General features: G+C 54.9%; 9 protein-coding genes across 9 annotated transcripts; 4 read left to right on the top strand and 5 right to left on the bottom strand.

The window, feature by feature from the left end:
* Positions 1-4134: 4134 nt before the first annotated feature.
* On the bottom strand, positions 4135-5792 carry K452DRAFT_328277 (uncharacterized protein; the record flags this gene model as incomplete). The annotated part of the gene is made up of 4 exons (XM_033544973.1): positions 4135-5313; positions 5363-5455; positions 5511-5636; positions 5697-5792. The coding sequence occupies 4 exons, from the start codon at positions 5790-5792 to the stop codon at positions 4135-4137; spliced, it is 1494 nt and encodes a 497-aa protein (XP_033395110.1).
* Positions 5793-6503: 711 nt separating this feature from the next.
* K452DRAFT_289949 (uncharacterized protein) lies at positions 6504-9304 on the bottom strand. The gene is made up of 5 exons (XM_033540914.1): positions 8867-9304; positions 8554-8697; positions 8163-8487; positions 7676-8110; positions 6504-7628 (listed from the first exon to the last, which is right to left on the bottom strand). Exons 1-5 carry the CDS (start codon positions 8923-8925, stop codon positions 6744-6746), a joined length of 1848 nt encoding a protein of 615 aa, XP_033395109.1. The 5' UTR covers positions 8926-9304; the 3' UTR covers positions 6504-6743.
* Positions 9305-9844: 540 nt separating this feature from the next.
* K452DRAFT_320521 (uncharacterized protein) lies at positions 9845-12484 on the bottom strand (the record flags this gene model as incomplete). The annotated part of the gene is made up of 9 exons (XM_033544330.1): positions 9845-10016; positions 10147-10222; positions 10275-10454; positions 10521-10806; positions 10858-11216; positions 11468-11635; positions 11684-12225; positions 12275-12384; positions 12450-12484. The coding sequence occupies 9 exons, from the start codon at positions 12482-12484 to the stop codon at positions 9925-9927; spliced, it is 1848 nt and encodes a 615-aa protein (XP_033395108.1). The 3' UTR covers positions 9845-9924.
* Positions 12485-12815: 331 nt separating this feature from the next.
* On the top strand, positions 12816-15118 carry K452DRAFT_352634 (uncharacterized protein; the record flags this gene model as incomplete). Its single annotated transcript, XM_033545787.1, has 3 exons — positions 12816-13170; positions 13222-14903; positions 14963-15118. Exons 1-3 carry the CDS (start codon positions 13128-13130, stop codon positions 15116-15118), a joined length of 1881 nt encoding a protein of 626 aa, XP_033395107.1. The 5' UTR covers positions 12816-13127.
* On the bottom strand, positions 15118-15881 carry K452DRAFT_76656 (uncharacterized protein). The gene has a single exon (XM_033547109.1). It carries the CDS (start codon positions 15711-15713, stop codon positions 15288-15290), a length of 426 nt encoding a protein of 141 aa, XP_033395106.1. The 5' UTR covers positions 15714-15881; the 3' UTR covers positions 15118-15287.
* K452DRAFT_310817 (uncharacterized protein) lies at positions 15819-19054 on the top strand (the record flags this gene model as incomplete). Its single annotated transcript, XM_033543366.1, has 3 exons — positions 15819-15824; positions 15893-18673; positions 18731-19054. The coding sequence occupies 3 exons, from the start codon at positions 15819-15821 to the stop codon at positions 19052-19054; spliced, it is 3111 nt and encodes a 1036-aa protein (XP_033395105.1).
* Positions 19055-19720: 666 nt separating this feature from the next.
* K452DRAFT_310816 (uncharacterized protein) lies at positions 19721-20179 on the bottom strand (the record flags this gene model as incomplete). The annotated part of the gene is made up of 1 exon (XM_033543365.1): positions 19721-20179. One exon carries the CDS (start codon positions 20177-20179, stop codon positions 19721-19723), a length of 459 nt encoding a protein of 152 aa, XP_033395104.1.
* Positions 20180-21307: 1128 nt separating this feature from the next.
* Positions 21308-22113, top strand: K452DRAFT_289943 (uncharacterized protein). Its single transcript, XM_033540913.1, has 2 exons — positions 21308-21812; positions 21865-22113. The coding sequence occupies exons 1-2, from the start codon at positions 21324-21326 to the stop codon at positions 21979-21981; spliced, it is 606 nt and encodes a 201-aa protein (XP_033395103.1). The 5' UTR covers positions 21308-21323; the 3' UTR covers positions 21982-22113.
* A 90-nt stretch (positions 22114-22203) lies between these two features.
* Positions 22204-25175, top strand: K452DRAFT_320517 (uncharacterized protein). The gene is made up of 3 exons (XM_033544329.1): positions 22204-22596; positions 22652-23794; positions 23851-25175. The coding sequence occupies exons 1-3, from the start codon at positions 22347-22349 to the stop codon at positions 25068-25070; spliced, it is 2613 nt and encodes an 870-aa protein (XP_033395102.1). The 5' UTR covers positions 22204-22346; the 3' UTR covers positions 25071-25175.
* Positions 25176-25283: the final 108 nt, after the last annotated feature.

Raw genomic sequence — 25283 nt, 5'->3', positions numbered from 1 at the left:
TACTACTACTACTACTACTACTACTACTACTACTACTACTACTACTACTACTACTACTACTACTACTACTACTACTACTACTACTACTACTACTATTACTACTACTATTATTATTATTGTTGTTGTTGTTTTTGTTTTTGTTTTTGTTTATGTTATATTGGGTGTGTGCGCTTGGGTTGGTTTGGTTGGCGTGGTTTGATTCGGGTTGTTTGGTTGCTTGGATGATGAGGGAGGTTGAGTGCGGTTATATGGTTGTGCGGTTGTGTGGACATTCTTCTTGTTCGGTTCAGTCCAGTGCAGTTCGGTTTCTTCTCTATTTCCGGTCTCGTTTTGTCGTTGGTGTCGCGGACACGGGCACGGGCATGCAGACGGAGAAGCTTGTGCTTATACGTACGTACGCGTAGGTAGGTAGGTAAGTTAGTAGGTAGGTAGGGAGGGAGGGTAGTATAGGTATCTATATATACATCTACACGCACGCATACGAGTAGATGTTCCGGCAATCGGTTTGTGTATTTTTACTAGGCGTGCATGCGTACGTGCGTGCGTGTGTACGTGGACGTTAGTGAGCTGCGAGCTGCGTGTTGGCTCTGTCACTGTCACTGGCTCTGTTATTGTTGCTGCTACTGACGTGGGCGTTGGGATTAGCTGGCGCGCGTTGTACCTACTGTACTGTAGGGTTAGGTTGAGAGTGAGGTCGAGGGTGTGGTTTTAGTGTGTATAAATTATTAATAATAAGAAGAAGGTGAAGAAGAAGAAGAAGAAGAAGAAGAAGAAGAAGAAGAAGAAGAAGAAGAAGAAGAAGAGGAAGAGATATAGAAAGGATAAAGACACTGCTTATCATTATACACGCCATAGCACACTACATAGCACATGCGGGTGCGTTCAGTGCAATACCTATATCCCACCACAGTAGTACATGTATAAGCAGCTACTAGCGTATACATGCCTAAGTGTACGTATATTATATCTAAATAGCTAGTACTAACCCGCCCGTTCTTAGCGTAATAGGTATAGTATATTCTATTCTGTAAATCTAGTCCGTCTATCCGCGCTTCGTTAAGCCTTTACGTGCTGTGCTTTGTGGGCCGAGGTGTCGTGATCGAAGACGTACTATAATGGAATCGGGGTGTGGCTTGGTTGAAAACGAGATATGTGCATTTATCATATATATGTGTGTGAGGAGGATAGAGCGAAGGGGTAGTACTGCTAGTGCTGCAGGTGCTGATGTTAGTGGTGATGGTGCTCGGCGTATTTAGGTTATGAAGACGTGCGCGTGTGGGTGGGGGTGGTGGGCTGCACTTCTTTCATACATACTCATACTCACCACCATCATATTATCAGCAACGAAACGCAAATGGTCATTCACGCACTGTATACTCACTTACCCGTTTTCCTGTGCATTTTGTGTTTCCCACATACTGTTCTTTTCAGATACCGTTTTGTGTAGAGTGTGATCAGCTGCGGATGTTGGTTAGGTGGGATCATGGGTCGGTGCTGAGAGGAGAGGAAAAAAGGGGGTGGGGGTTTGGGTCTGTGCTGTCTCTGGCCTTTCTAGGACCTATGCGCGCCAGTATATCACTGTGTTACGTTGAGTGGTGAAGAGGGGGCGAAGGAAGGGAGGAGGGGGTGTAGTTTGTTTTGGTAGCTGAGATTTAGCGTTCACTGTTAGTTGAATGACTGTGGAAAGCTGGTGTTGTTGTGCGTGTTCAAGGCTGCTGTTTCGTTTGGTCTGTTGTACATTTTAGTTTGTTAGATAAGTGGATTGTGGACTTGTGATTGAAATTCTTCTTTATGTTTTGATGAAGTGAGTCGTTTAGTGTCTGTCCTCTCCTTTGAGAGCTTGGGGGATTGTTTAGTGCTTCACTGATGATGTTAACTATACAATACCGAGCTAGAAAGTGAGCAGAGGGATTGTCTTGCTGCTGGTCAAGGGCTTACGGAAGATACTTCGAGAGTCTTTATTTAACTAAGCATAATTTCTCACTGTTACTTGCAACAACTGGAAAGAACATTCCAACAAAACCTCTTACTGGTCCCAAACGGATGGAAGAGGCATCGACGTTACTATTTCCAAAGCCGAAAAGAGAGCGTTCATGTGTCTACCGTAAAGTAAGCCCATATGCTTAATCATTAAACTTAAGTGGTTATGACAAGCATACATAAACAGTGATGATGGCGGTTATCCACTCTCACCACCGGAGATGAGCATTTTTTTACATTCTAATTTCTAGAACCCATGTGGACGCACTTTTCCATCTTGAAAACACTGCCTAAACCGGAGCGCAGCTGCACCTGCGAAGGACCGTACTGGCCCTTGTCAAGCCTTCGTAGGGCAAGTTGAAGTGACGTGATAGTGTTGTCGGAGTGTGGTTAGAAGGTGCTTTGTCGTGGGGAGGGGTTTATAACGACGTTCGAGCTAGTTAGCGTCTTTCGACGGTTGAAAGGCTTCAGAGGCGGTTATCGCTATCTTCTGTATAGTGGGTTGCACGCCCTTGCTGCTGTAGAGAGAAGTGTTGGAAAGGAATGACATTAGAAGGAATTCGGAGTGTGCTCCAGTATATGGCCGAGTGTCTATACAAACACCGACCGCGTCTCTTCGCCTCTTTGTAAGACTACCTCATGGGTGACGGTAGAACACGTTAACGGAATACAATCACCGATGCAAGGTTCATCGAAAGCAGTACGGAACAGGACTTATTAATTTGTAGCGCAGCTACACAACCTAACCCATCCACTACCAACAGCACCAATCCATCCCACCTCAACCCAACAGACAGACACGCCGCAAAGCCTAAACTTAACATAACGTCAGCCTCGCTGCCACCACCGAGATGCGAAACGCAAAAGACGCAAAAAAGCAGGAATGCAGCAATGCAAACTTCCTTTTAGAGTTTTAATGCACAATTTAATCAAGAAAGATCATATGGGGTTGAAACATATTATAATAAGGCATACTCATCATTGGAAGAGCGTGACGGACCGAAGTCCAGATCCAAGAATCGGGAAAAAAAAAAAAAAAGTGTACAAACTTACCACTCCATCATCAACCGCCGCCGCCGCCACGGGCTCACCAATCCGTCCGCACCTGGCACCCGGCACCACCGCTTCGCTTCTAAGCGGGAGTCTCATCATAAAAGACCCCGCAAAGCAGAAAGCAGGAGCAATGCAGGCGCAGGCAAACAGGCTAACGAGCCAGCGGCAACAGCAGCAGTAGCCGGAGCGCGCGAACGCGGCGGCCTCGACAACGCCAAACGGCGTTGCGGTGGAAGTCGTGAGGGTGTGTAGCGTGTTGTAGAGGACGCCGGCGTGGCAGACCACGGACGTTGGGACCGGCGCTGGTTTTTCCGTCGTCTTGTGACGAGGTAACCCTACGCGGCACGCGCGGGTGGGCCCGCTGCGCTCTTACTCCGCTGTCCGCTCCGGACGGAGGGCTTGGCGGCGGATGGACCTCGTCCCGCTCGTCCTATCCGTACTCTCCATCAGCACGGCATAGTCCTCGATAACTTGCCTTTTAGACCATTTTGCCCGCCTACATGGTTATACGACATAGTTTCACACTCTTCCACTTCCGCACGCTTATACGCTTACAGGACGCTCTCGCGCTCTTGTATATCTCTATCTTTACACCCTTCCAGTTGCCTTCATACCCTCGTTCTTCGCAAGTACAACCATACCCTCGCGCAAATTTATATTCATAAACATACAGCAACTACTGATCGCAGTCCTATATCCTGTCGCAACCACCTAAAGAGCGCATACGATGCATACCAGAATCTCCTCAACAGCTAGTTGAGGGGTAAGCACGTAATCGCCGCCAACACGAATACGACAACCCCAGACCCTTTCTCAAGCACGGACAGCTCGTTTCAGATAAACAGTATATAGCAGAAAATAGACAGGCCATTATAACTACGACTACGGAACTGTCATATTGTATACATCGCCAAGAACAAAACGTGTGTAGGTAACAAACCGACTAACTCCAAGCTCGTCAACCAGCAGGGGGCATTGGTATACAAGACTAAACCAAAGAAATATCTTCACTCTCTCTCCTATCTCTCAACAACAACATCATCATCATACATCACCCATCCTCACCAGCACACTAGTGCACTAGTACACTAGCAGGCCATACTAATACTCGCCCGGCTTCCCTCCAATACCACTGGACGTCGTACTGCCCGTTCCAGCATGGGGAATACCGCTCGCAGGAGCCGCACTCAAAGGCGTCGAGCCCGCCGGCTCCGCCGTCATTGCCTGACCCGTAATCCCCTGCGTCTGCAGCGGCGCAGGCTGCTGCTTCTCCTCGGCGGGCGTCATGGGCGCGCTGCCCGGGTTCGTGTACGTACCGCTCGCCTGGCGGCTCTCAGCCGGCGAGATGGGCATCTCGCTCGTCGCGTGGCTGGTGCACGACTTGATAACCTCGTGCCACTTCTGCGCGTCGGCCGGCGTGTGCGCCTTAAACGCAAACTCGTGCGTCATGGAGAAGGCGTTGCCCACCTTGCCCTTGGACACGTCTTTGCCCTTGACGTTAAATTTCTGTCCGTCGACAGCGCCGATGATGCAGTCTGGCAGGTAGAGCGAAATGTCGGGCTCAGGCTCCTTCTGGAAGTCGTCGTCCGTCTTGAACTCGTGCAGGAACTTGGAGGGCGTAACGGCGTAGTAGGCGGTGTCGTAGCGACGAAGCATCTTGCCCTTCCGGTCTAGCGATCCGGCAATCATGGGTTGCGTCGCGCGGTGGCTCTGATTCGGGAACACAATGTTCAGAACGTTGCGGGGCGGCGCGTTCGGGTCGACGAGAATCTCCCTGTTGCGCTGGATAAAGCCGTCCCACTCAAAGTTCTTTGGAACGCATGCCGCCGTGCCGACAATGTCATCGTACATGGCCTTGGTTTGGTCGGCCTGCGTATTCATAATCTGCGTGAACTGACCCAGACCCTGCTGCATGACTTCAATGACATGCGCCTCGAACTGGGCAAAGTTGCCCTGGACAGCCAACAGGTCTTGGCGGTTGTTGTTCTCCTCAATGACCTGCTTGTTGAGGTGGTGCCTGACGCTACGCTGCAGGATGTACGGGTCTTGGTCGGCCGTCAACCTGCCGCTTTGAGAGTCAAAGACAGCTGAGTGCTGTCCGAGCGCCTCAATGTGCTTCTGGGTGACAGCGCGGGCCTTGTCGACAGCCTTGCCAGTCTTTCCGGCGCCCTTCAACAGCTCCTTGCTCTTGTTCTTAATCTCAGCATGGAGGCGCTCGAATACGGGCAAGACCTGGCCCTTGAGCGTCTTGGCGGTCTGGTAGTGGGTGTTGGAGATTCCCTGAAAGCATCAGTAATGGCCCCCATTTCTAGAACTGGATTCGCATTACCTGAGTGTTGGTGCGGATGTTGTCGAACATTCCCGCAATACCCCCAAGGTTTTGATCGAAATGATGGGCCTCCCTCAATGGGGAGGAAACGGTCTGGGACAGTGTGAGCTATGCGTGTCCGCCTATTCCGGAGCCACGGTATGCGCACCTTCAAGACCTTCTCGTATTCCTTGCCATGGCTGTGCGACAGCTTCTCGGTCGCGGTGATGTAGTCCTCAAGGTAACCGCACGCGTGCTTCCAGGCCTGGAGGCGCTCCTGGAAGAGCTTGATGACCTGTCAAAGCGCACTCGGTCAGCGCGCGGTATCCCGTGGGCGATAGCGCGCGACTCATACCTCACTCGTGTCCTCATCGGGGATGGCATCGGCCTCGCCGTTGGTGGCCGTCGTGTTGCTGCGCGTGGGCAGTTGGGACTGGGTGGGGCTGGCCATGATTAATGCGATAGAAACGATAGCTATGCGCAGGGAAGAATGTGGACTGCGGCTTTAAGGTGGTGGGCAGAGAGAGCGGGCGAAAGCGTCGTGGTGCCAGTAGCGAACCACGGAGGGGGCGCTTGGCGTGACCGGGTCCAAAAGAGAAGAAGTAGCTAGACTCGAGGATCAGGGGCGCATGCAATATAGAGCGGGAGGAGGGCGGCCGCGTAACAAATGGGGAAAGTAGCAAAACGTTGAAACAACAGCACGCGCATAAACGAAGTCGGCTTTTATGAGAATCGCGCGTTACTCTTGCGACAACCGGCCCATGGGGACCCTGATGTGATTTTCTCCCGCGCGTGCCCAGATCAATGAGCTGCGGGATCACTGCAGGGGACCCTCAACGTCATCGTGCAGGGATCACGCTTCTTTATCGCCGTCGCGCAACCACGCGGTCCCCAGCCACATACGGACGTGGAGAGAGAGAACCCGCCGTGTTTGGTGTGTTTACATGCGAGACACGTTGCCCTCAACCCCCGCCATGACAACACCAGATGGTGGCGTCCACTACCAACCTCCAGCTTGCGCTAGCCATCGCCAGGTGGGGTCGGAGCGAGGGAAGCAAGCCACGATCGCCGCTGTCAAGTGTCATCACTCTGATGGCTTTTTTCTTGTTGTCAAATCCAAATCCAACGTCACGTCGAAAGCAGATCCATGAAAGCTTGCTTAGGTAGGTTCTTCATTCGTCACTGATTAGGGAGGCACTACTACTCTACGTAACTGTGGGCGCGAGCCCAACAATGCAAAAATGCTGTCTGATGTCGGAGGTGGGTATCTTCCGCGCCAGGCTCCCAGTCTATACCTATCAACAAACACCGTAAACCCCTCCCATCCGTCTATGTAGTCATTTGAAATAAAAACGTTATTACTTTTCATCTTCTGGAGAGCGCCGTCTGCCTCTCATCTTGATTATCGTGTGCTGTAGGCCGGCGCAAGGCTTCTGTTAAACGCCGTGTTTCTTTCCGTCTCCTCGGTCAGAGTTGCGAGACTGCCGGTTGGAGAGGGTGTGCTGTTTCTGCTGCGCATGTGCGCTACACTAGGGCGCTGCAGATCGTGGTTTGGGCTCGATGGCCTGCTTGTTGCAATGGCGTACGAGGGTAGATCCTCGCTGATGGGCGTTCGTACGGGCGTTCTCACCGCAGTATTGTAGCTGGGAATGCGGGAGAGGGTTTCCATGTCATAATCGTATTGGTTGTCGTCCATTGGACCAAAGTAATCATTGACAACCGAGCCTCTCCGGGAATGGTTGTTGCTGTTATGAGACACACGACCACTGGAGGTCTGGGAATCGTCTCCAAGAGGACTATTCGGTCCCGATGGCTGGATCGGGTGGTGCGGCGTGTTCGTGCCGGAGGAGTGTCGCGATGAGTTTCTCGAGAAGTAGCTGCTCGGTCTCGGTGAAGAGCCGTTTTGCGAGATACTCAGTCGCGTCAAACGAGAGTGCAGCTGGCTGGCCGATGCCCCGTTCCCGGCAACGCCGTCGATCGAAGAAGGTAGGGAAGAAGGAAGGTCATCCACCGAGTTCCTGCGACTTTGGGTGTAGAACGGGGTAGCGTATCCACTCTGGAGCGGAGACCCGTTCCATCCACCGGGAGTCCTATAGCCACTTGGGTCGATGCCACTGTACATCTGGTCGAGCTGGTGATCGGCGTACGTCGGCGGTGCGGCTTGGGTAGCCTCAGCGTGCATGGCTCTTTCGATTAGCTCACCAGAAGCTGCCTGGGAGACTTGTTGATCGTCGCCCACGGGAAGGTTTGGTGAGATGAACAACACGCAGTTGTTTTTGACCAAGAGCTGCGCAGTGTTAGCAGCTGATATTTCCAAAAGAGCGTGCACCTTACCTGACTCGTGTGGCCTTCTGGGTTGTGAAGGTTCACATAAAGCTTGATTTTGTGGTCTATCCTGATAAAATCGGTTTCCACGTTTTGCCGACATTTCTTCAAAGACTTCGGGAATGGCAGAGTGAGCGAAAACTTGTAAGACTCGTCGAATGGGTTGTCCTCGTCCGCCTCTGTCATTCTTTGTTCGGCATCGTCTGGCATCTGGAATTCTTCCTTTGCCACGATTGCATCCCACGAATGAGGAATATTGCGTTCTCCTTGAATGGCATTCAATACGACGTGTTCGTGAAGCTCCATCTTTATCGCACCGATGGTGACGCCTTTCCGGAGGGGAATGAGCTGGAAATCCGCGGTTGCTTGGGTGCCGAAAATGAAATTCGTTTGAGGAATCGTGATTTTGTAGCAGACCTTGTCTGCCCACACATCTTCGTTCGTCTAAAAGCAAGTCAGCTGGGAATGGATCCAGATATCGTAGAACCGGACGTACCTGCTCCATTGCAGCATCTGACAAGATTTCGGACGCCAATGTCCTGATGATCCGTATGTGCTTGTCCGCATACAAGGCCTTAGCCATCATGCCCCGATCAAGAGTCGCGCGAAGGTTGTAGACAATGTAGCTGCCAGCCAAACCCTCCACGCTCTCGGGGAGTGATCCCTTGAGCGAAAACTTGAAGTTCCATTCGTGGACGCCGGGTCCCATGTGGTGTACAGTCTTTTTGCTGCCTCCGCTTGCGGGGTAAAGCAGCTGAGACTCCCTCAAGAATTCATCCTTGTAGACAATCTGCTGAGGGTTTACAGCGTTCGTGAGCCAACTGGTAAAAGCTCCTCGTTAGCTGCATGACCTTCAACCAACGCCGGAAAAATTTGTGTGTACGTACGACACCTTCCGCGTGCCTAGCAGCTGAAGCTTGATGTAGCGAATCGGAATGGAATCATGGTTGGTCAAGACCAGCTTTCCCGAGAGGTCGACAGGTTCGGCGTTGTGCGCGTCGCCCTGGAAAACGACAAAGGGCGAGTCCGGTCTGTGTAAGGCAGGTCAGCCACAGCTGCAGTCAAGACGCGGCTCGGGAGCGGCCGAAGGTAGCACCACAGACGGCTCCGCGTAAGGCTGAGCTTCGCAGGACGTGTAGGGAGGGCGAGTCAGGCGTATGCGGCGCCGATCGGCGTCTAGTGCAGTGAAAATGGTCGTACCTGATCTCGAGGACGGGCTTGTGTTTGCTGCCGCCAAAGACCTTTGGTGTCTGGACCATGGTTGCCGGGGGGGATTATGCCAGAGCAAGCTCTGGCGGGAGGAGCCAATGGCGGGAGGATTGCGAGCTATGGGGGCGATACGGGATGTGAGAGAGGCGATCGACCGGCAGTGACGGCGAGGAGGATGGAGGTTAAAGTAATTGGAGCGGAAAAAGTCCGTGAGACAGGCGTCGCGATCATGCGACAGCCAGCGGCGATGCTGCAGAAGCACAGTCGAGGCCTGGTTACAGAGATGCCTTTTGCGATATGACAGGCCCTTCTTGGTGGGTAATGTTTTGCGCTCCGAGACAAAGAAGGTATGCCGATAGCGGGTCTGATTCGCCAGGGCGGGTGACGTGATATGTGATTGACGGTGGCCAGGGAGGTGCGACGACGCAGAATGCAGGCAGATGCAGAGCCAGCTCGGCGCGGGAGAGCGGCGATAGACCTACTACTTCAAGGTTGGGGATAATTGATGCTGTCTCGACCGGCCCGTCTGGCCTCTGTGATGACTCGGGCTTCACGGGCACAAAGCGGCCCCCTCTGCCCTGCAAATAGCGCGGCGGCTGTGAAGAGGGACCCTCTCGGGCCTGGCGATGACGTTAGGACGGACAAAGCTTGAGGGAAAAACTTATCTGCCCGAACGCGCCACAACAGGGCGACGCAGATAGGCTGGCCTCGAGCCGTAAATTCGCGACGTGCCCGAGGAGACGCCGCAAGCAGCGGGCGCATGTGAAGGCTGGGCGAGAAAAAACAAAGCCAGCGCACGCCCAACGGATCGTGTCGCGGCCCGTTGTGCATCTCGATAGGTATCCACCAAGGTACCGACAGCTGCCAGGCAACGCGTACACCGTCGTATCGCGCATGTGCATGAGGCGAACCGTTTCATCACCCTCTCCCGCTGCCTACTTTGCCCTCGCTCACCGCGCTGCTGGGCTCCGTCGAACCATCGAATGATCACGCAACCACTATAATCCGTACTTTGACATTTGACATTGAGATTGCTGCTCTGCTCCTCTCTACAGGCTGCTCCCCGTCAACGACGGCGCCGACTCGCTCCCTTGAGCCCCTTCCGCGCCCTCCTTCGGCCGATCCCACGTGCGGATATGGCCTGGATAGACTGGTCAGCTTAGATCTACACGGACACCGGCAGCGGGCTCGGGTTCCTGCACAAGGGTGGGCCGCTTCGGGCCCAACGACGCTAGCCGGGCAAATCAACGCAGATAGGCGCTCGCACTCACCGTTGTCGCAAGAGGTTAATATACAATCCTCTTCAAAGGCTAGCCAGCGTAGGGGGTGGTCGTCAACCGACTTGGCCTGCAGCCTCATGTTAGCTCCGGCCTTCGGCCTCGGCGAGCGGGAGGATTACCAGCACCGGTGGCAACATTGCCGTACGCGCCCGCGGTTCTACCGGGTGCACCGTTAACTCGCCCTCTGCACTGCCCGAGGTCAAGTTTGAGTCCGATCGGAGCCGACTCGTCGAGCTATCTGCCCGTGTTCGCGCCGGCGGGAGATGCGACGAGATGCTCCCTCGCTGCTGGACCGATGCCTGTGACAGGTTGAAACGCATCAGCAAAGGCCCACTGCCGTCGCAGGAATTGTGGAACCGGCATACCGCTCGCGGTCGATGAAGCATTCCAACACTGAAGTCCCATAACAGGAGCCTGCAATCCTCCCCGACACTGCCAAATCTGTAGTTGCGATCGTCGCACCGCCACGGATCGAATGCCACCGCCGTCACCCACGAGTTGTGCCCCTGGCATCGTGCTACCAGCATGCTATCTTCTAACGACCATATCGACACGAGATCGTCTTGCCCGCCAGTGACAATGTATCTCCCATCTGGCGACCAACAGACGCACATCAATCCGCCGTAGTAACTGCTAAAGACGTCGAGAAGCCTGCGATCCCGTTAGCCATCATCGGCAGGAGGTGGCGGTGGATCGACAGACTGTTCTTGAAGATAGTCAATTATTCGCAGGGTCCCATCTTCTGACACTACGGCCAGATGCCTGTTGTCTGGCGAGAATGCAAATGCATTAATCTTTGAATTCGAGACCTTCCACACCGAGAGCGGGTTGTTCTTCTGGTTCCTCGACTGGATTGACTTTCTGATCTGAAGATACCGACTCTGCCCGTTCTCGCTGGGGGATTTGTCGCTAACGGAGCCCGTGTCCTCGGGGACGAACGGAGAATCCTCCTTTTCCTTATCGTAGACGATCAACGTCCCGTCCATATGAGCGGCAAGGAACAAGCTATCCGAATTGGGTAACCATCGTATCTCAGAGACGGCGCTCTTATTGATGACTCCCTGTCAGAGTATTAGTGCTGAATTACGATAGGGGTCTGATTGCGCGTAAATCGACTGCACTCCTTGGAAGGCTCGCCCGGATGACCCCAGCAGCAGAAGACCCTTTCCTGGAAGGATTCGGACGCTTCCTCGTCTGTATGGTGCAATTTGCCTTCAACGCAGGGGCGCGAGGGCTTATGTCGCCTTTTCTTCGGACGGAGCTCCTCGCCGCGGAGTCGGTGTTTTCACGCAAGATGACTTGCGAGCCTTACATTCTTGTTGAGACGGGCGTACTTCTGAGACATTGGTTCGTACCATATAATGTCCCCTGTAGAAAACCCCATAACTATATCAAGGTGGTTGTTCGTCTTGGTCACGAGGTTGACATCGTGGCAAAGGGCATGCGCTTTGGTGAACAATATCTTGGTCAAATGCTCTTCCTGCCAGCAATCAGCATGTGCGATGAATTCCGCGGACTGACGTCCAACCTTGTTTGGTGCCGACAAGTCTAACCACTGCAGTGCCCTGTTGACGTTCGCAAAGGCGAGAAGTCCGTCAGCGTTACGCTCCTGTAGTCGTTTGGCTACATTTTCATGAGGAATAACCCTCGACACGAAAGAAGAGTTGCTCTTGATGATATTGTTCTTCGGTTTTCGCCGCTTTAGGGGATCTTTCGCCTCTTTCCCGTTCGATGCGCCCAGGGCCGGGTTCCCTTCGCCAAAGGTTGGCGTCGCTTGATATCCAAAACCATTGCTCCTGTTGTACGGTAAACTAAATTCACTCCCTGCGCTTTGCGATTCTTGTGGGCTTTCTTGTATGCTGGGTGGCATGCCCGACCTCGTGCTGTTTATCGTGCCTGATCGCTGCAGTCGCGGAGAAGGTCGCGGCGAAAGGACGGTGACAGAGAGCTTCGTCCCCGTTGCCGGCGGAGAGGGAGTCGTCGCTAGTGGGTTTGGATTATGGACAGGCGCTTCGGAAGGGTGAGGAGGGGGCGTCGCCAGATGAAGGCTATCCCGGAGGACGTATGTACCTAAAGCCGTGAGGCTCCGCGTTGTTTGTTTTGGGTGGGGGCACGCTACCTTCGCCAACGATTAGTTGGTATTCCGGGCCGGTCGGTTTGTTGAGGACGTTGTTCGTCTCGATGACGGCCTGGCCCGGCATACCCAGGCCATACTGGCCGCTTGGGTATCTGACAGGAGGTCAGCGGAAGTTGGGGGCCGAGGAGAGGAAGACGGCTTGGGGCCCAAGGCTCACCGTGGAGGAGGGGGTAGCAGCAAGGCAGTTAGCATGGCGCAATACTGGTGGTTACGAAGAGTTGGGGGTGCCAATTGGAGCTCTCGGATCAGCGAGGGCTGAGATAGCTGGACTTACAACGAACATGGCGCAACGACGCAGGAAGCCTTGTGCACAGGCGGGCCGATCACTAGTCCTCACAACTCAACTAACTACCGGCAGCTCCGGGCGACCATTGGAACAAGGGCGATTCTCGAGCGATGATGTCGCAACGGAGGTCGCGGTATGTGGGGGAGATGTGGATGTGCATGCGCCGCACTGCCTGCACTGGCCGCAGGCTGGAACGGCTAAATGCCTGATGACGGGCGTGACGGGCGTGACGGGCTAGTTTGCTATGGCGTTCCGGTAAGGCAGGCGCATGGCGACGAGGAAGCTGATGCCGAACCATGGATAGAGGCTAAGGAAGCGTGCGCGATCCGATACTGCTTTACCTCCATTCGCAGTAACATGTTTGACAGCGACCGGAGTCCCATGGACCTGGTAACGAGTCACGCTAAACGTACTCGTAGGTAGGGACTGGGGGAAGAGCATGATTCGTCACCATGGATGGGTTGCTGTTGTTCTGCCGAGCTTCCATTGCGGAGCACCTGCGCGCCGCCGAACCACACGTCAGGACGTCTTCGATGATGCGCCTACAACATGGCTACCGTCCGCATTTGTGTGTGTGGTGACGAGGGCACAGGTGCGTGATCCCGCTCTTGAATATCTTGCTCATGCTGACACCTGCCTGCAGGAAAAAGCTCTCTCATAACCTCGCTCGTCAAGGATGTCTTCGTTCCAAAGATCCAGAGCGTCCTCCCGCCTGTGACGCTGCCACCGACCCTGGGAACGCCGGAAAATGTCACCACGACCATCGTCGACACGTCGGCTCTACCGCAGGAACGAGACAAGCTGCGCAAAGAACTGCGCAAGTCGAACGTGATACTGCTGGTGTATTCGGACCACTACAGCTATGAGCGGGTTGCCCTGTTCTGGATGCCGTATTTCAGATCGCTGGGCGTCAATGTGCCCGTGGTGCTGTGCGCGAACAAGTCAGACCTCCAAACAAGTGGGAATACTGCACAAGTTGTGTCTGACGAGATGTTGCCGGTCATGAACGAGTTCAAGGAGATTGACTCGTGTATCCGGACCAGCGCCAAAGAGCATCACAACATCAACGAGGTCTTCTTCCTTTGCCAAAAGGCAGTCACGCACCCCATCGCACCCCTCTACGATTCCAAGGAAGGTGCCTTGAAGCCGGCTACGACTGCGGCTTTGCGCCGCATATTCTACCTTTGCGACAAGGATCAGGATGGCTATCTGAACGACAAAGAGCTGCACGACTTCCAGAAAAAATGCTTCGACAAGCCGCTGTCCGAAGATGATCTGACGAACATCAAGCGGTCAATTCAGAAGTGGGCCCCTGAGTCTGCTAGCGAACAGGGGATAGATGAGAGGGGTTTTTTGTTGCTGCACAAAATCTTCGCAGAAAAGGGGCGTCACGAAACCATTTGGATTATTCTTCGGAAGTTCCAATACACGGACAGCCTCAGCCTCAAAGACACCTTTCTTCACCCGAGGTTCGACGTCCCGCAATACTCTTCTGCGGAACTCAGCCCCGCAGGTTACCGCTTTTTCGTAGACCTGTTCCTTCTTCATGACAAGGACAACGATGGCGGCTTAAACGATTCCGAACTCGCTGCGCTCTTTGCTCCGACGCCTGGGCTGCCGGCTTCGTGGGTTGACTCAGCGTTTCCGTCCTGCACTGTACGCAACGAAGCAGGATATATCACATTACAGGGCTGGCTCGCCCAATGGAGCATGACCACGTTCGAGGAGCCCAAGACGGCCTTGGAATACCTTGCTTATCTCGGGTTTGAAAGCTCGGACCGCGGTGGCACGACTGCAGCGTTGAAGGTCACAAAAGCGCGCAAACGCCGTAATAAGCCGGGCAGAGTTGAGCGAAATGTGTTTCTCTGCTACGTGCTGGGTGCAGGTGGCAGCGGCAAGAGCTCACTGTTGAATGCCTTTCTCAACAGGCCTTTCAGTCCGATGCACCACCCGACTATCAAGCCACGATCGGCGGTCAACAGCGTAGAGCTTCAAGGCGGCAAGCAATGCTACCTCATTCTCGAGGAGCTTGGAGAGCTAGAACCCGCCATTTTGGAAAACCAAGCCAAGCTCGACGCTTGTGACCTCTTGTGCTACACGTACGACTCCAGCGACCCTGATAGCTTTGACTATATAGTCGAGCTCCGCAAGAAGTATCCCCAATTGGACGGCATGCCGGCCGTCTACACGGCACTCAAAGCCGATCAGGACAAGGCGATGCAGCGCAGCGAGCAACAGCCGGATGAGTATACCAGTGCACTGAACATGGCGGCGCCTCTGCACGTCAGCGTTCGATGGAACACGATTTCGGAGTTTTTCGTCCATGTGAGTTACTGCGCCGAAGAGGGTGGACTTGGAGCAGCCGGCTAACACCAGGTTGCAAGCTTGCCGAGTCGGCGACGCATCCGTCGACGGCGTTCCCCAAGTCGGACGACGAACCGATGGACAATACCAGCCTGTACCTGGCGCTGGGGGCGACGGTGTGCGCGGCGGCGGCGTTTGTGTTTATATGGAAGAAGAACGCGTCTGGACATGAGTGAGCGGGGCGCCACAGATGGAATGGCTTGGCTAGCGGTGGAGGGATTTCGTGGGGTGGCGGTCATGACACGAGCAGCCATCATGAAGAACATGTAGCATTACTTTTTGCGGTGCCTGGCGTATTTGTGGGACGTGAGACAGCCATCCCCTGAGAGCACAGGCGCGTGGTGGTCAGCTCCGGAGCGCGCGGCTGGATGCATGGCGCCTAATGCAGAGTGCGGAGGATCTCTGCAAGCAGCAGGTTTGGACGCGACTCAGAGTGACAGCCTCCACGCCCATGGAACCCTGGGCCGAGGGGTTTGCGGGGAGAGCGGCCCAATCCAAGACGGGCGGGCTGACATGAGGGTGCCATGTGTGCAGTTGGCCTTGTGAACGGGGGCTGCGCGCCGCCGCCGCAATAATAAGGGCCAGCATGGCGCCGGGCCGGCCAGCGCAGTCGTGGAGTTTATGCGCCGCGTCTGAGCTCGTCCATTTCCCGTTTCCGCAGCCCAAGGAGATCGCGGGCAGCAGCACAACTCGTGAACCTCTCTCCATCCCTCGCACCATAGCTAGCCCTCGACTGCCTCCCACCCGGCCTCTCTTGACGGGACGAGGCATGACACGCTGTTGCCACCACGCTTGCCCCGATCGATGAGAAGCGCCTGCCTGTGAGTCTGTCGCGGAACCCTCGTTGCGACGAGGATCTGCATTCCTCGAGCAGCAATGCAGGTAGGCTTCCCCGTTCTCCCGCCTGATGCGCTGCCAATGCAGGCCCCAGATTACACCGCAGCCCCCAGACCCGAAGCCGGGCCGCTGTGTTCAGGACAAGTCTCAAGTCACATCATCTCCCAGGCGCTCTCCTCTGCCACCTAAAGCTAACCACCGCCGACCGCTTCGAGCAGGCCACCGAGCGAGCCCAAGAGCTGGAGCGCGTCTACCAGGCCCGACGCGGCCATGCTCCGCAAATCTCCATCAGCGACGACAGCCATCACGTCACCGAGGCCATTGGCGACATGTACGGAGACGGCGAGTACTCTCACGCCCGGCGCGACTCGAGACCCTTGAGCTTCGTCAGTTCACCTACCGGCGAAACCTTCGAGTCCAGCCCGTCCTACTTCGCCGCCGCGAAGACGCCGCCGCGAAACAACTCCCACGAACGCACCACCTCCAGCGAACACGGCGCGAATGGATCACCCAAGACGTCGTCGACGCCGCCACGCAGTCCCAAGTCGCCGCCCAACCTCAACCGGCAGAGTTCGGACATGGCGAGCCAGAAATTTGAATTCCAAGACATAGATTACCAGTCGAGCCCCACCACCATCGCCCAGGAGCTGAGCAATTTGCAAGCCATAAGACGCATGTCGATGGACGTCAACGGTTCCGATCCCGATCTTCCATCCTTTGCCAGCAATTCCTCCCCAATACCGGCCGCCGCGCCCGCCCATTCGGCCGATGACGATGACCCATCTCGCATGTTTTGGGTCCCGGCTAGGGTTCATCCTGAACTCGAACCGAAAGCATTCAAAACGTTTATCGAAGAAAAGGTTCACACCCACAGGCGTAGATCCGGTGGATCGGAGGATTCGTTTTTGTCTACGGAAGGATTGAGCCACCAGGGCTCGAGCGGGGGACTACGGAGGAAGAAGTCAATGTTGTCCAAACAGGTCGATGGACCAAATGGTTACACCGATGGCGCAGAAAGGTTAGGAAGGAAGAGATCGCAGAATGGCGGAAATGCCCATTCACCCACTCTGCATCAGTTGGAAAGCCTAGCTGAAGACCCGACGACGATGGTGCGGCGCTTAAGTTTGCACGAATCTCAAGACTCTGGGATCGAGATGCCCACCGCTGATGACATACCAATCCTGCCTATCAAACCAGGACAGAGCCTGAAGCGTTCGACGAGGACAAACTACCGGCGCGGAAGTCTTCGGAAGGGAGAGCGCGTGCCGTACAGTCGAAGGTTGGCTGGCAAACACAGCGTCGATATCGAGTCCGATGAATCTCCGGCTTCTTCGCCTGGCGTTACTTCACCTGATGAAATGAGCTGGCCGCAGATGGGAATCTCCAGAGTCAAGACCGATCCAGTTCCGCCGAAACCCGAAGCACCGGACAACTTCTCACGGCCCAACAGAGTACGTTCACCGCCTCCGCATAGCCCAATCTCACATCCAGAGGGAGCACATCATGCCGGACCGCATCATTCTGAAGCACATCATGCCTGGGCACACCCTGCGGGCGCCACAGAGCCGAAGGCAGAAGGGCACCCGCAAAAGCAAAAGTCGTTCCATTCTCGCATTGCATCCAACGGCCGAACTACTGCGCCACTGCCGGGTTATGCTCCGCCCCAACCTCAGGTGCAGCCTCAGGCGCAGCCTCAAGCGCAGCCTCAAGCGCAGCCTCAAGCGCAGCCTCAAGCGCAGCCTCAGGCGGTTCCTCACATTGTCGAGACACCTCCCCCTGCCGAATCAACACCCCCACCACCAGTGCCCCCTCAACATCCGGAGCGCAAATCTTCCAGAGAACGACCACCGATGCCCGCCGCTCAAACGGCGCCTTCCGGTTACAGCACGCCGCCGAAGATCCATACGCCGCGCGGGTCCAGCCGTTCTCAGTCGCGCCAAGCTCAGGCTAAGCAGCCAAAGCAAACGCTGGATGACATGGCTTCGCATCCGAGTGCCATTCCAGGCCATACAAGCGCGACCACAACTGATTCACTTTCAATCATCCCGACATTTGACGACGGCAGGAAGTCAGACAAGGAATCAAGAGACGATGATGACAATTCTGAAGGTGGTCCAAGAAAAACAAGTTGGGGTACCTGGTTCTCTCGGAAAGAACGTGAAAAGGCGAAAGAAGAGGAGAGGGAAAGGGAGAGAGCTGGCAAGGACGAGAAAGACGTGGAGAGGAAGAGATCGAAATCAAAGCTCACGAAGGCGCCCGACAAGTCCCACGAAAAGTCTCATTCTCACGACAAGTCCCACGACAACACCCGCCTTGACGTATTGCAGACATCAATTGATGAAGGCAAGGGACGTGAAAGCGTCGTGCTTGACCGAAACAGCGTCAAACTCGACGAGGAGCGCGCGAAGACGAGTAGTCGGAAAACTTCTAGCGAGAAGAAGGAGAAGGAGGGCATCTTCTCGTCGATCTTTGGAGGCAGTAAGAAAAAGGGCGATCGCGAGTCTTCGGGCAGGAAAACGAGCACCCAGCGCGGTCTTTCGCCAGAACCACCACCACGGGTACTCAAGCCAGATATCGACTATAACTGGACGCGATTTTCCCTGCTTGAGGAGCGCGCCATCTACCGTATGGCTCACATCAAGCTTGCGAACCCGCGGCGTGAACTCCTGTCTCAGGTGTTGCTGAGCAACTTTATGTATTCGTACCTGGCCAAGGTCCAGCAGATGCACCCACACATTCAGATTGGACAGAATGCAGCTCAGAAACAGCAACAGCGACAAGCTCAGGAACAGAAGAAAAAGGAAGAGGAACAGCGACGCCGCGAGCAGCAGCAACAGCAGCAGCAGCAGCAGCAGCAACCTGACGAGTTTACGCAATACCAGCAATACCAGGCCGTAAGTCGCGCATGAATCCAATCATACTGACCGCCATGACCCTAACCAGGCAAACAGCAGCAAACACGTCCCGACGGTCAAGACCCAGTTTCTAATGCCTCTGACGGCACTTCATCCGCGTACGTTGACCGCACCAATACCCAGTCCGGGTTAGAAAACGGCAATCCTGCTAGTTCCGACAGCCGCACATCACAACAATCCTATGCTTCCTACTCGTCACAACAACCCTACACTCCGCCAAAGCATCAGCACAGCAAGTCTAACGGCTATAGCGTCTCCAGCGGCCAGAGTTACATGGGTCATCGATCGAAGAATTCGTATTACTCGCAACACGGCTACGAAGAAGACGAGGACCGAGGGGAAGATCACGACATGTGGTAGGCACGCCAAACAACTACCGCGCCCCTTCTCTCCCGGGTACCAGTGTCTCACACTCGCAGAAAACATCAACTTCGCAGCTTCAGATCAAGGCGTTCCATGGATGGTTTCCACAGCAGGAAGCATTATGTTTGGTGAAGGGAATTCAATGTCATTTATGATGCATGGCGACGGGGAGTGTGTGTTGAGCGTGTGTTGTGTGTGTTTAGGATGATGGCTCCGGATACCAGGGCATGGAGGGGAAAAGGTACCAGTGAAGAGGGAATTTTCCCGGATCAGCGTACGCGAGGCAATCACTCTACTGGACATGCTCTAATACTAATCGCTTCTTTTCTAAAGCGCTAGAGTTTTTAGAGAATAGGGCCACGCTTTTGTGGTTAAATCAAAGTCGCTGCAATTTTGGAAGAACACGATATCAGAGTTTTGGTCGGGACATCATGTGGGTTATGTCTTTTGTCTATTAGTTTCTATCAACTGTGGTAGCGACGTTATAGAACCACAACACCTCTACGCACTCCACAAGATGTAGTATATAATCCTCTACCTATCCTCTCTACTTAACAACAAGAACCACTCCGTTATATATCTACCACAAAGCACTTCAGCGAGGTTGCAGCAGTGGAAAAACCAACTTCGTGAGCACGACCCCGTCGAACTCTATCGCGCATTCTAAGCCCGCTGTCCACTAACAGAACTTAGCCACACAATAAATACTCTATCAAATTTACAGCCACCACCACAAAACAAACAACAACACCAAAAATGCCAGACCTCGAAAGCCAACTCCACGCACTCGGCGTAGTGCATCGACCCGCAGCGCGCGCAGTGATCCACAACCTCAGCACCGCGGGCCTGGTGTTCGTGGTCCTGGGCACCTACGTCATGGTGTTGGTGGGCGAGGGCACGCCTGCAGAGCTGTTTGCGGCGCATGGGTGGACCATCTTCAATGGCGTTGCCGCGCTGTCGCTGGTGCTTTTGGGCACGATTCCAAGGCTGTGGTAGGTGCTGTGGGGGTGTGTTTTGGGGTGCGTTTTCTGGGCTTGTGGTTCGTTTGCTGGGTTTGCAATAGTGGTTCTTGGTGGGCTGGTCTTGGGTGCGCGTTTGGGTGGGTGGAGTGGGCTTGGACATGCATGCTCGGGATGGGCGGTGCGAGTGTGCATGTGTATGGGTTGGGGAGGGGGAGATGGAGATGCTACTGTGGGGGCGTGGCTGGTCATTGATGCACTGATACACACATACGCCTGCCTCATCGCCCTTGCTCCCGCGCGGCAGTGTACATGAACCCAGATGATTGACAGATCGATGTGCCGCGCGTGAACTCTACATATCACAGGACCTGATCGCCATGGCAGCTGGGTTTTGGGTGTGCAGGGGTGGAGGGGCGGAAAGACGGTGTTCGCATGGGACCGGGCTCGGGGCTGTTTTTCTTTTCTTTTTCTTTTGCGGCGGATAAGGCAGTAACGTGCTGCTATTTATAAAGCTGATTGGTATTGCTGTCGGCGTTGCCGCTGATGTTGGTACTTATGCGGGGAGGCGGGCTGTGTAATGTTGTGCAAGGTAAACGGTGGTGGTGGAAGTGAGTGATAGATGGTCCTTTTAGAAATGGCTAATGATGCCTTTTTGTATATAGAGTAGATAGTATAGTTTATAGACGATTAGATAGAAATAAACTTACTCTTTCCCGCTCCTCTCGACTTCATCGCAGCTCGTACACTGAATCGGCCAGTCACGTCCGCTTGCTTGCAGTCCCACGTGCCGACCCAGGACGACCCAGGATCAGCTTGTCTATCACGAAATCCCAAGGCAGTGTCACAGTTCCTGCGACAGATCATAGTGTTTGGGCGATCGCAAGCAGTGATCGGAATTGCGTCAAGCTGCTCCGCAACGGCACAGCGGAGGTGTCGCGGAGCTCCGCTAGGTACCTACACCCACACGGGCGGATCTTGCCCGGATCGATCAGCAAGTCAGTCTCACGTTAACGTCAGCAGCGCGAACGTCATGGATGCCTGCGCCGTGACACCTCAATCCTGGCACGCGTTGCACGAGCGCACAAGCGGATCGGGCGGGGCAGCTGCCTGGTGGTGGGGGAGACACGGAGGGGAAGCTCTGATTACACACATACTTATATGTACAGTACACGCTCGTGCGCGTATGCGTGGTAGTCACCAGCCTCGTCCCGAAAAAAACGACACTGTTCCCTCGTCGCTGTCTTAGTTCTCAGCAGACCTGCACCCCCACCACCAAAGCCTCCACCCCCACGAAAACAGCAACCATGTCCACTGTCGCACCCGCCTTCCCACTCAACCCTACCACCACCACCGAGAATGCAGCCACCGCCGCCCTCATCTCCGCCCTCAACATGACGGCGCACCCCGAGGGTGGTTATTTCGTTGAGACGGATCGCGATTCGTTGCGCGTGCCGAACCCTTTGAAGGACTCTTCCGGCGATACCCGTTCTGCAAGCACGACAATCTTCTACCTCCTCACCGCGCAGCGCAGTGTGGGAAGGTGGCACAGGAACAAGGCGAGGACGGTGCATACGCTGCATAAAGGGCGGGGACGGTATGTTATTATTCATGCGGACGAGGTGGGCGAGGGGAAAACAGGCAGGGCGAGGGTTGAGACGTTTGTTGTGGGCCAGGACGTGAGTAAGGGGGAACGTCTGCAGTGGATTGTGGAGGGGGGAAAGTATAAGACCAGTTTTTTGTTGCCAGATGAGGAGACGGGAGAGGAGAGTAAGGAGGGGCTGCTTATAAGTGAGGTATGTAGTTTGGATGTTGGTCTGGGGTCAATTTTGCTGACTGCGAGTACAGACGGTTGTTCCTGGGTTTGAGTTTGAGGATCATGACTTCTTGAGGCCGGAGAGACTGCGGCAGCTTGTGACTCCGGAGCAGGCAGAGGAGCTTGCGTGGATGTTGAGGAAGGAATGAGTGGTGAATGCAAGGGAAGCATGTTGACTGAAGCTGCATTGTTCTATATTTGCAAACAGAGCGGCATCTCTCGCGCGGTTAAAATCAATGGAGATATAAAATAAAATAAATCGAGGGCAGCTCATTGGCAGGCTTATCGATAAGACCAATGACGCGCCGACCTTGGTTCGCAGTCGGTTCCCTTGGTTGGTGGGGCGGTTGCCCGACAGTCAGAAGTCAACCTACCCGCCTACAAAATCACCTTCGCGCCCGCGCTACTCCCAATCCCACGATTTACTGCTGCGCACTCATACACACAGAGTCCACTGCTAGCGATCCACTACTACCAACTCGCACACCCACTTGCATACCTCCACTGCGCGAACATGTCCGGCCACCGCAGAGTCAAAGACATCGCCTACGATGACGATGATGTCGATGACTACAGTGACGAATACGCCGATGAGGGCGAAGAAGAAATGACTGAGGAGGACAAGGAGCAAATGCGCGCCGGAAAGGCCAAGGTCAGGGAAGCTTTGGGAGCCGACTATACGACCTCCGTCTCGGACAAGGCCATCGAAGAGTCGCTGTGGCACTACTACTACGACATCGCAAAGACTGTAACATATCTGAAGAGTAGGAACTGCATAAACAGGAATGGAGAGCTTGCGAAAACTAATGCGCGTTCCAGACCAGCATAAGCCGGCGCAGCCTAAGATGGCCAAGCAGCCCTCGAGATTCGACCAGGCGGCAGGCGCGGCGGCGAAGGCCCAACCCAAGAAGGGAGGAGGTGAGTACCACGATTCTTCCTCCCACGCATCACCCCCCATCGGCTGTCCCTCTGTTCCGGAATCCTGCCATATTCAGGCCGCAGCCGCGGTGCTTCAAGAATCTACAAGACAAGTGTCTAAGCCGGAGCATCATTCAGACTCGCCAATCGCTTTTCCGCTCCCCATGTTCCTACCACCTCGGGAAATGCCTCGTCCTACGGCAGACTTCTTCAGCGACACGCCTTGGCTCAACGTCCCCTCCCATCGTCTCGGGTGTATATCAGTGGACCCTATATATCCACGCGGGCGCCTTCTGGGAGGGTCTTCCAAGCCCTCAAAACTTGCCGCGCTAGCTGCAGCCCGTAAAAAGAAGCAAGAGGAGGCGAAAGCGAATTCTGCAGCCCCTGAAGGACAAACCGCCCAGCAACCGGACCGCGCAGTACAGCTACTCGACCGATTGGGCAACAAGGCAAAGACGGAGGCCAAACCAGCTGAAAACCAATCTTCCGAAGCTACGACTACAACCATTTCGGATAAAACAAATGGGTCAGAAGCATTTGCTCCAAAGGCACCAGCCATACCCCTTCCAATCCGAAAAAGAAAAGGCTCCAGCCCCAGCCCCCCTCGCGAGGAAAAAATCGAACCCGCCCCGGAGCCAGAACCAAAGAGGCAGAAGTTCCGAGTTGAAGATTTGAAGGCTCCGCCATCTGCTTTTGCCGTAGGCTTCCTGGGACTGAATGGATCGGAACAGAGAGGACAGCCAAAGCCGCAGTCTCAGCTCCCGCAACGGTTCTACCCGTGGGGACCGGAATATGTGAAAGCTAAAATAAACCCCTTTGCAGACCCCAGTCCAGATGATGTCGTTCTAGCTGCGCAGTCCAAGGCCACCAAAAAGCAAACCCCGGCAGCAAAGGCCGCCGAAAAGGATAAACCTAACGGCATAACGAAGGGCGTGTCAGAACTGACTGTCGAAGAAACTCCGCGCATCAAGCACAAGAACCTGAACGTGCTAGAGGAGTTCGAGAAATCTACGATAAAAAATGCTGCTAATTTCGTAGTGATTGGTAAGGGGCCCGGAAGAAGAGAGTACATTACAAAATCCAGGTTGACCCCCGAACAGGTCACGTTGATCACGGAAAAAGCACATTGATGGGCCGGCTTCTGTACGATCTGAAGGTCGTCGATCAGAGATCCATCGACAAGCTGCGCAAAGAAGCGCAGAACATTGGCAAGTCCTCGTTTGCTCTGGCCTGGGTCATGGACGAGACTTCCGAGGAACGCTCACGCGGCGTCACTGTCGACATTGCCACAAACTCTTTTGAAACGGAAAAGACGCGCTACACCATCCTGGACGCACCTGGCCACAAAGACTTTGTGCCGAACATGATCGCCGGTGCAAGTCAGGCTGACTTTGCCGTGCTGGTCATCGATGCTGGTACCAACAGCTTCGAGTCCGGCCTACGCGGCCAGACGAAAGAACACGCTCTCCTCGCCCGGAGCATAGGGGTGCAGCGCCTTATCGTCGCGGTCAACAAGATGGACTCGGCTTCCTGGTCACAAGAGCGCTTCGAAGAGATATCGCAGCAAATGTCGGCGTTCCTGACCACCGCCGGCTTCCAAACCAAGAACATTGCCTTCGTGCCCTGTGCCGGCCTTACGGGCGAAAACATCGTGACGCCCGTGGCCAAGGACCTCGCGCCGTGGTACACGGGCAAGACGCTGGTCGAAGAGCTCGACGCCTCAGAGCCGAGCAAGCGCGCGATCGAAAAGCCTCTCCGCATGACAGTCGCGGACATCTTCCGCGGCGGCGTCACGAACCCGCTATCCATCTCCGGCCGGCTCGACGCCGGCAGCCTCCAAGTCGGCGACCACATTGTGGCGATGCCGGCAGGCGAGACGGCCTTCATCAAAGGCATCGAGGTGGACCACGAGTCCGTCGACTGGGCCGTGGCGGGCCAGATCGCTACCCTGCACCTCACCGACATTGACGCGATACACCTGCGCCTCGGCGACATAGTATGCACGCCCTCGGCGCCCATCAAGAACATCTCGCGCTTTGAGGCGAAGATCCTGGCTTTTGAGCACGTGACGCCTATGCATGTGGATGTGCTGCGGGCGCGGCTGAACGTGCCTGCGCGCGTGGCGCAGCTGGTCGCGCTGCTGGATAAGTCGAGTGGTGAGACGAAGAAGCGTAAGCCTAGGGTTGTGCAGCCGGGGGCTGTGGCTAGGGTTGTGGTCGAGATGGTTGGCGGCAAGGTGCCGTTGGAGGAGGGCGTCAGGGTCGTGCTGAGGTGTGAGGGGGCGACGGTGGCGGCGGGGTTGGTCGAGAAGGTGGGGTGAGGAGTAGGGGGGAGGAGGACTAGGTGTTGCTGTTGGTGTTGGTAGTGGTGGCGATTGGAGATAGGGGAGTGTGTGGCTAGGCTAGCTAGATGGCTTGCTGGAATGGTATTTTATATTTGTTCATTTATCTGTTGGTATGTGTCGGATACACTGGACGGGATATGTGTGCGCGTGGAGTGTTGCTTGATAAATCCATTCACGGGTGTTGGTTCT

This window comes from Aplosporella prunicola (assembly GCF_010093885.1).
Source record: "Aplosporella prunicola CBS 121167 unplaced genomic scaffold K452scaffold_20, whole genome shotgun sequence".
Taxonomy (NCBI): domain Eukaryota; kingdom Fungi; phylum Ascomycota; class Dothideomycetes; order Botryosphaeriales; family Aplosporellaceae; genus Aplosporella; species Aplosporella prunicola.
The sequence above is the reverse complement of the archived record's forward strand: the minus strand, read 5'-3'. Positions and strand labels throughout refer to the sequence as shown.

Bases quoted from the DNA above. Each gene is read 5' to 3' on its own strand.
- K452DRAFT_289943 (XM_033540913.1), top strand. From the start codon at position 21,324: ATGTCCACTGTCGCACCCGCCTTCCCACTCAACCCTACCACCACCACC. The intron at 21,813-21,864 runs GTATGTAGTTTG...CTGCGAGTACAG, and splicing joins AGGGGCTGCTTATAAGTGAG to ACGGTTGTTCCTGGGTTTGA.
- K452DRAFT_289949 (XM_033540914.1), bottom strand. From the start codon at position 8,925: ATGGTCCAGACACCAAAGGTCTTTGGCGGCAGCAAACACAAGCCCGTC. The intron at 8,488-8,553 runs GTACGTACACAC...AGCTTTTACCAG, and splicing joins CTAGGCACGCGGAAGGTGTC to TTGGCTCACGAACGCTGTAA. The intron at 7,629-7,675 runs GTAAGGTGCACG...AACACTGCGCAG, and splicing joins CAGAAGGCCACACGAGTCAG to CTCTTGGTCAAAAACAACTG.
- K452DRAFT_320517 (XM_033544329.1), top strand. From the start codon at position 22,347: ATGTCCGGCCACCGCAGAGTCAAAGACATCGCCTACGATGACGATGAT. The intron at 22,597-22,651 runs GTAGGAACTGCA...TGCGCGTTCCAG, and splicing joins GACTGTAACATATCTGAAGA to ACCAGCATAAGCCGGCGCAG. The intron at 23,795-23,850 runs GTAAGGGGCCCG...ACCCCCGAACAG, and splicing joins TGCTAATTTCGTAGTGATTG to GTCACGTTGATCACGGAAAA.
- K452DRAFT_76656 (XM_033547109.1), bottom strand. From the start codon at position 15,713: ATGCCTCGTCCCGTCAAGAGAGGCCGGGTGGGAGGCAGTCGAGGGCTA.